The sequence below is a fragment of the Castanea sativa genome, chromosome 2, assembly GCF_040712315.1.
Source record: "Castanea sativa cultivar Marrone di Chiusa Pesio chromosome 2, ASM4071231v1".
NCBI lineage: Eukaryota > Viridiplantae > Streptophyta > Magnoliopsida > Fagales > Fagaceae > Castanea > Castanea sativa.
Genome location: NC_134014.1, coordinates 22938440 through 22947895, shown reverse-complemented (window position 1 = coordinate 22947895; position 9456 = coordinate 22938440). Strand labels below are relative to the sequence as shown.

Here is a 9456-nt window from a genome sequence, read left to right as displayed (position 1 = left end):
AAAAGCTTTTATTCGGCCGACTGCAATTTGTCACCTTGGTGTCTGTCTGTTTAATTTTTGGTGCATGGAGTCCAGGTGACCCTGTGCCTTTTTTTTTATAATTATTCTGCTTAGTGATTGACTTGCCTTTCCCAGCAATTCGGAGAGAGTCGGTTACCTTTCTGGTTTCAACATTCCACCATCCTAGTTGAAAACCACCATAGTTTTTTTATCTCCTTTCCATCCTCAGCAGCAACACGTTGGATATCCACTCCCACTGAATTCAAATTTGAAAACCCAGCCTTTGAATCCGCCACAATAAATTCTCCCGATATTGCTGTATCCGTTTCCGCCAAATTAGCCGATAATTTCTGAAATTGATTGGTGAGACCCGATATTTCCGTGTTTTCCATCACTGGAACATTATAGCCAGCCACCGCCACCGCAATCCCTGCTGCATCTGCATCCCTTGCTGCCGCCGGAGCCACCATGTCAACCCCATCTCCATTAGTAATCAGCGGTTTCATCTCTTTATTCTCCTCAATTTCGTCATAATAGCCTCGGACCTCCACGAAAGTTTTCCTTGAAGGATTGAATTGAGGAGCACAAATCCACGGGCCAAATTGCTGTTTGTCTACAGTCAGTGTTCCTTTGCTTTTGATCCAAAGCTCACAATCTTTATCTTCATGGGAAACAAGACCACACCAATAACAGATACTGCGTAATCTTTCATACTTCAAAGATACCCACCAAACACTGCTTTCACTTAGTCTGATTTTTCTACATCTGCACAACGGTTGTGAGATGTCAATGACCACTCTTACTCTCATGAAACTTCCTCCCTCCATCTTTGTCTTGTCTTCCAATTTAACCACTGTGCCTAGAGTTTCTCCAATTCCCTCTGCTACCTCATAGTTCATATAACGCACTGGCAAGTTATGAATCTGAACCCAGAATGTTGCTGTGTTGAACTTCAGATTATTGAGTGGTATATCATCATCATAGCGCTGAAACAGGACCAAATGGTTGTCGAAGCTCCATGGTTCACACATTACCACATTCTCTGCATCATTCTCGGAGTCAAATACAAAAAGCAGTGTATGCTCTCCTGCTTTTCTTATCCGAAAACCCTTTCGTGTTCTCCATAGTGGCCTGAAAGCTCTTGACACATTTTCAATATTCAGCACTCTTCTACTCAGGAATTTGGCTGCCAAGATATATTCTCGTTCTGGTTTCTGTTTGCCTAAATGATCAATATCTTTTTCTTCTCTCTCAGATAACGTAAGTTTATTCCATTCTCGATTGATATCTTCCATCTCTTACACACTCAACTGTTTCCCTAACCCCACGAAAAAAATAAAAACCCACCAAGCCCTACCAAAAGTCTTGCTACTAGAGGAAACAAGATTTCCTTCTCGTAGAGGAGGCAATGTAATTCTACTGCCTAGAAGGTTGGAAACCTCCAGCCCTTCTCACGTAGAGAAACCCTCCTAGCAGTTTGAGCTTGTTGAGAGAGAGAGGGAGAATAACGTGTTTCATAGTTCGAGAGAGAGCCAGGCAATATGAGCGTAGGGCAAATATAATAGTATAATGGGCCTACTATATTTTGGAATGGGCCTCTTATATTTTGGAAACTAGGGGGCGTTTGGTAGAACAATGTTGTTTGTATTTTTTAAAAATACGTGTGGGTGAAAAAATATATAGAAATACGTGTAATATTGTTTAAAAACTGAAAACATGTGTTTAAACACATGTACCAAACGGATCATAGAGTTTTGGAAACATTATGGCCAAATATTTTGGTCAATGGTCAACGGGCTAAACCCAAGTTGGATTTGTTGATGTGGTTGAAGCGATGATGTGGCTTGATGATGTGTGGCACTAACATGGCTTGATGATGTGGCATACTAACATGGCACTGAATGTCTACTATGCTAATGTGGCACTAGGGCTTATGTGGCAAATAGAGAGGTTGTCATGTGGTGAAGTACATCTAGCTACCATGTGTCTGGTGCGTAATGGCGTGTGGAAGTGGTGTGAGATCTTGCCAATGTGTGGGTACGTGTTTCGAAAGCCTGAAAGTTTTAGTATCGCGTGTGGTGTGTGCAACAACAAATTGGGATGTTTATGATTGGGTTTTTATTGTGATTGTCCAATTTATCAAGTCATGGGTGTGATTCGTCAAGGTGATGAACGAAAGGACTGAATTTGAGAGTTCCAATAGCTGTGGGTTTGACAACGATGACATGCTTTTGATGGTCTATTGTTTTAGGCATTACTGATACCATATTGAGAGAGAGAGAGAGAGAGAGAGAGAGAGTAATATGTATATATTATTGTGTACTTCATTGTACAAGAGAGAGCCTTTATATAGGACACTATGTGTGAAGTACAAGCCATATATATGAGTGTATTACGGGAACAAAAGTACAATGGAATTAAGGCTAATGGACTAGTCTAACATATATACTAAGAGTATTAGCATCTGGGATTGCAAAAAATGTTATATTTTATTATCTAAAAAACTATTTTATTTATTATACTATCTCACTTTACAATACATCCAACGTTTTAGATTTAATTTTTACATATAACACATTAAAATAATATATCTACACAATAAAATAATATATCACAACTTGAAGAAGGAGGAGAGAGAAGAAGAATAAGAAATATTAATAAAAAAAGGAGAAAGAAAATAAAAAACAATTAAAAAAATACCAACTTACTATAGTAATATCTTACTTATAAGATGTTATTGTAACTTAGTATAGCTGAATTGTAAAATTTTTTACAACTGTCCTCCTGAATAATGACCTCTTTTTGTAGCTTTTTTTTGGGGGGGGGGGGGGTGTTGTTCTAATGCTCTAATAGAGCTTTAATTCTTGTGGACAGTTTTGGGTAAAAAAATGTTATGTATGGTTTTATTTTTTGATTTTCTGAATAAGGTTTTTGTTTTCTATTTTTTGTAGATCATATGCTATGATATAAATTCTAGCCCATCAATATTTACCCATAGATCAATATTTGATTTACTCAAGGAAAGAAAAAGAAAGAAAAAAAGAAGAAGAAGGTAAATCTGTGATTCTCTAGTAGAATTTCATAAAAATATTCATAAACAAAAATTGGTGACTAACAATATATATATTTTGAGAAGGAGACTAACAATATTTAAGATTTAGATTCTCAAGAGTTTATAGAGTATACTACTGTAAGTGTTGAAATTTTTATGGCCCAAGTCCACTGAGAATAAGGGAGTCCCTTCCCTTAGGTTAAGCCCAAAACAATATAATTTGTATGGAGAGTGGGAAATTGACTTAAGTGGGCTTGGAATTAAGTCTAAGATTAAGGCTGAGGATCCGAAGGTAAATAAAGTGGAATGATTCCAAAGAGTAATCTAAGGTTAATGCAGCCTTTGGGCATGCACGAGGATGTGTTCTTGTATAAAATTTATACAAGTTCTTCCTTCCACACCTTTACATTATGTTCATTCCTATCTTCTTAATTATGCTTTCTTCAAAAATTCTGAATCCCTTCATTTAAGAGATTCTATTTCTTTATATACTCTTTTTTCTTTTCATCTTGGCCCTCCACTTGTATACATCTAGGCTTTCCTTTGGACACTTGTCCCTTCCAAGTTTTGATGAAGGTGGTAGAAGAGGATGCTTAGTTGTGAATCTATTGTTCAGGTGTCATTTCTTCATCAATGTAGTTGATAAGATTGTTGACATGTATTCAATGCAAATGTGATAAGTAACCTTTTTCAGGAAATATCTCTCCACTGTCTTGGCCCTCTCCTAGAAGATTGTTTTTTCTTCTCGGGCGCTTGTGTGACGCTATGCATCTTTCCTATCCTCTTCTCGGGTCAGAGATGCTTATAAATGAACTGGTGGAAATGCCGTTTTTCTCCCTCCTCGGTCCTTGGACTTCCCACAACTACAGTATAGAGTTCTTTATATATATTAGTTGCAAACTAGTATTTAGGAATATTTGTGGCGATTTATAAAGCTATCAATGTGTATTATTTAAATAAGTAATATGATTCATTAAAAAAGTTATTTAACTAAAATTAAGACAAAGTTTGGCTACAAATTTGGTTGTAACCAATGGCTACAACTACATTCAATATCTTTTTAATAGATGTGGATTTTAACAATTCTACCATTGGATCACTTTTTTTTTCTTATATTTTTAATGCTTGCAAAACTTTCGAAAAAAAAAAATCATTAACTATGTCATCAATCAAATATTTAAATTTCAAGTTTTTGTAGTCTAAAATGCTTGTATAAAAATAAGTTTATGTATCCAATAGTAATTAATATTTGATTGACATAAAATTTGATATGTATGTTAAGAACATAAAACACAAGTAATCTTATTAGTTAAATCTTTAAAATATGTAGTTTTTTATTTTTTATTTTATATATTATATATAAAGAAAGATTCATTTAGGAATTTATTTGTCAATTGATGATGTGACAACATCTTATCCATCTTTTAAAAAAGAACATCTTAACCATTTATTTTAATACAATGGTGGGAATTTAAAGAGGAATAATGTTAAAGATAAAAATTATTTTACAAAAAATAAGAGGAATAATGCTAGACTGAAGCAGATGAAAATAGAAACACGGTAAACTACTAACATGATGGTCCAATTATATATACAAAAATACGTCTTAGCTAACACTCGAATGTAATAATAAAGATCAACTTTCAAAGTTTATCCTTGATGAATATATAGAAAAATAGAAATAATGGACAAATATGTTGATTTATAATTCGATGAATAGATCATGAACTCTTTTTACACATCAGTTCTTTGTTATTGATGATGTACAAATTCGTAAGTGAGTTGATCTAGATTTATTTGTTTTTTTTTTAATTATTTTTGTCTACTATGTTCCTCTCTGGCTCATCAGAATTTTCAACTTTTTTTTTTCCTCCAAATTAAGAACCTTAGGTGTAAGGATCAATATATACTAAAAAATTCCTCAACTTTATTTCCAAATCCATATTACTTTTTCAAAGGTTTCATGTTATACAATCCTTTCCTACGGTTACATCAAACAAACCCCATCCAAATCTAAAATCAATATTAAAATCTAGTGGCTTCACCAGCATCTTCTGATTTTAGAGACGCAACTGGACACATCTGAATGAAAAGGAATTGTTTAAAGCCATTAGGCTACATCATTAATGCATATTGATGAAGCAAAATCTCGTTTGTCTCTCTGGAGTTCGTCCAGATGGTTCCAGATAGTACTTTGACGAACCTACAGGGGCAAGAACTTATCCGAATGGTCACCGGCAAACTGATGAAGCAGAATCTCGTCTGTCTCTCTGGAGTTCGTCCAGATGGTTCCAGGTAGTACTCTGACGAACCTACAGGGGCAAGAACTTATCCAAATGGTCACCAGTGTGGTGCCTGCCACAACGCCTCTGATGGCAAAGTCAGTGTAAAAGAAAGCGATAGTCAAAATATCAAGAATAACTTAGTATAGGCTGTGATGTTGTCTCCGTACCTTGTATTGGTGTTGCGAGGGTTTTATATACCTTTGGGGATTATAGTCGTTGGGGTGTTACTGACTCCCCTGATAACGTCTCTGGTGGAGTTATGGGTTTCAATACGTTTCTACTGGTTCGTCCAGCTGGTCTTGTAACGGTTGAGACTTTATTGGCAGCATTGAATGGCATTAACTCTTTCTCTGATGACGCGGATACTGGTCATGTTCGTCCGTGAAGGCTTCCTCGTCTATGTTTTAACTTCGTCAGTCCCATCACATATGTCAATGCCTGTGTGTAGTCTAAGCTCTAAATCATGCCTTTCATCTTTCTAAGCATAGAGTTCGTGAGGCCTATGTCTTACTGTATTTATCAACATTTTGCTATTTTCTTCTGATCGACATCCTTGTAGGCCGTATGCCTTACACTGAGGTTTACAACAGGAAGTGCTCCTAAATTTCTGTTAGGGCAGAAAATTGAAACTTCAAGGACTCTCTCTCACATTCATAAAGATCAATACAGGGACCTGAAATACTTTGATACCTGTCCTCCTGAAGTTCTTGGGCCAACAGAGATAGAAGCAATGTCTACATAAATTTGGGTAGTAATAAATACAATAACACAGGCCTGATACACATCATGATAAGAACAATTAGCCCCGTTAAATTATGCTCACTAGCTACTATGGCCACTAATATGTATCAGTTGGTAAAATTTATTATCAAATCTCTATCACATTCCGGTAAGATGAAATTGCACTCAACCTGATATTCAGAAAATTGAATGGCCATTGTCTTTAAAATTTTGTCTTCTGTTTAAATTAATTTATGAGCTTCCTGAAATCCAGTGGGAAAAATATTCAATTCAAGAATCAAAATCACACCACTAAAGTCTTCTCTTGAACTAATAAATACCAGCACTTCACTACAGAAAATAGTAGTTTTACTTGCATATAATCAAGAAACACAATGAAACAAGATGGAAAACAAAGTAACTGGTACATATAATGAATTCTCTAGCAGAAAGGTGATCCAATGCCAGTTGATGGCAAGATTGCATACAATATAGTACAATCATCAGCGTCCTCCAATACAATAATTTTTTTGTACTTCTATAAGGATTTCAAGGAATTGATAGTTCCTGTGAAAAGAAATGACCAAGCAAAACACAGAAATGGCTTTGAATATCAAATTAAAGGCATAGTAGAAAAGTTCTAAAAACAGTACCTCAGCCGATAAGTATAAGTTTTCAACAGATTTCAATTCTTTCATTATCTCATTCATTGGAATCTTCTCAATCTGCTTCCAGATAAATATGCACGGTTCACCCCCAGAAAACACTTTAATTTTATACCCCAAAAAACTTGCAAGATGAAATCCTAATTAAAGTGACAATCCACTCAACTGATCCTGAAGCATGTACTTAGTATATTACATGTAATGATTCGAATATTCTTCAGAAACTGAATTAGCACAGAGCATTAAGTGTGTGTATATATATATATATATACATATACATATACATATATATTTTTTTTTTGGAGAAAAAGAGCATTAAGTATTTAACTGCACAAAAAGAATTTTATAAAGATCTCTTATAATTGATTGCGTTTTATCATTATACCAAGACATTAATTAGTTTTATTTAAAACTTCAAAATTGTAAATTAAAATAAACCAATTTCATTTTCCACAAATAAGAAGTTTTTAATAGAATAACTAATTGGCTGTTATTAAAATAAAATAAAATAAAATAAATTGGCCAAAAATAGACTTTTTCCCTTTATATAATGATAATAATAATACCATGATAAAACACAACAATATAAGAATTTTAATCCACTATAAACAATCAAAGGGAATTAAATTTTTCTCATTAAAAAAAAAAAGGATTTATAAAAATGGGGAAATTAAATCAAAATAAAAAGACAACAGTTTGTCCACTACATATATCGCCAAGGATAATCCGACACTATATCGGATTCAAGTTCAAATCCGAAGTCGTCTAGGACTTTTTTCAACTCCAAACCGACTTGAAGTCAGTTTTCACATACCCTAACGAATACTGGTTGTTTACCAAAAAAAAAAACGAATACTGTTTTTTTTTTTTTTAAGTCGGCAACAAATATTATATATATCATGTGGGGGGTTTTAAGTCCTCAACGAAAAAAACAAGAATTTCTTGGATTCAAGTTTCAGTCTCTCTCTAAAAAAAAAAAGAGGCATTTTGATCATGGCTGAAAGCAGTAAAAGAAGAAGAATCTTCTACGACCAAAGGGAAACCAAAGTACTCATCATCTTCATGGTCAGACCTCCCTACCGAACTCTTGGAACTTATCCTCAAAAAGCTTTCCTTCGTTGACGTTATTCCCTTCAAAGCTGTTTGTTCTTCTTGGAGATCCGCAGCTGCACAATTACAATCACAATATCATTCCATTCATATTACTCCATGGCTCATGCTTCCCAATGGCCAAGAAGATGACCATACATCTCGCTGCTTCCTTAATCTCGCAGAAAACAAGGTTTACAAGTTCGAGAATGCATTTGAGTTTGAGGGACTTGGTAATGACCCTTGGTGTGTGGGCTCTTCTCACGGTTGGTTGGTGATTTTGGACGATGAAGCCAACCCACTTGTCTTTAATCCCTTCTCTAGAGTTCAGATTGAACTCCCATTGTTTCCCAATGAATTCAATCCAATCATGATCCAATTTTTGCGGAAGAAACTCATCACCAAAGCTGTCTTGTTGGCAGACCCATCACGTTGCAAAAACTTTGTGGTGGTAGTGATCTATGGTTTTCTGTCAAGGCTTGCATTTTGTAAGCATGGAGACACAACATGGACCAACCTCAGCGATGCAGCTGATCAAGTCTACCGTGACATTATATGCCACAATAATCAGCTTTACGCATTGGATGACAATCTTTCAGTGAAAGTATGGGATTTTCAAGGTCCCTCTCTCAATGAAATCATGACCATTCCACCTTTGACACTACTAAAAGATGTTGATAGTACTCGAAAATTTTCTAGAGACATTCGTGTTTCAACGCAGATCTATCTGGTGAAGACCTCAAGTGAGATCTTGTTCATCGAACGGTTCATTCGAAAATCTTTTAAGGAACTTAGTACCGAAGACGGCACACAGACTGTGGTTTGCTCATGTAGTACAAAGTTGTTTTATGTCTTCAAGTTAAATTTGAGAGAGCAAAGATGGGAAAAGGTAGAGTCTTTGAACGATCAGGTTCTGTTTTTGGGTGAAAATCAGTCCAACTTCAACCTCTGGTTTCTGCACCTGAATTTTATGGTTTGCCAATTGAAACTCCTCCAAATAATCCGTAGTCTAGCGGCCATTAACTGAGGTTGATTTACGAGCTCCACTTGTCCTAATTTCATTCCGATTGGACCAAATCCCCCAAGCAATAGTAAACAAACAAGCCAAAGCCTGAACAGATCATTGCTTCACGTTCCGAGCATACCATGCCAAATCAAGGAATTCATTAACCTCCCCTAAATCAGCACCAAACTCCACATTAGCAGCTGACCACACCTCCTTAGCTCTAGCACAGTGCCAAAAGACATGACCCGAGGACTCCACAGCTACCCCGCATTCTTCACAAATGTTATCTGGGATCACCTTCCGAGAATACAAGTTGGCAAAATGTTTCTGCAAGCTCGCCAAGCAAAAGCCTTAATCTTATTAGGCATAGGCAGCTTCCAAATACACCTCCAGAAAGAAATCAACTGCTGGGAAGACAGACTCTCACCCTGTTGAATATCAGCCATGACTATGCGAGTAATCTGATAAGCACTACTAACAGAAAACCGACCTGTTGGAGTAACAGCCCATATCAGTCTATCTTTAGGCAGTGTCGGGCTAAGGGGAATGGAGAGCATAGCTTCAGCATCAAAAGGAAGGAAAACTTCATGGATAATATCAGACTTCCAGGTGGCTGTCTCTGGATTGATAAGAGCAGAC

At 35.9% G+C, this 9456-nt stretch overlaps 1 protein-coding gene across 1 annotated transcript; it reads left to right on the top strand.

Annotated features, from left to right (window-relative positions):
* The first annotated feature begins 1891 nt into the window (after positions 1-1891).
* On the top strand, positions 1892-8838 carry LOC142625082 (F-box protein At2g05970-like). The gene is made up of 2 exons (XM_075798790.1): positions 1892-2078; positions 7730-8838. Exons 1-2 carry the CDS (start codon positions 1892-1894, stop codon positions 8836-8838), a joined length of 1296 nt encoding a protein of 431 aa, XP_075654905.1.
* Positions 8839-9456: the final 618 nt, after the last annotated feature.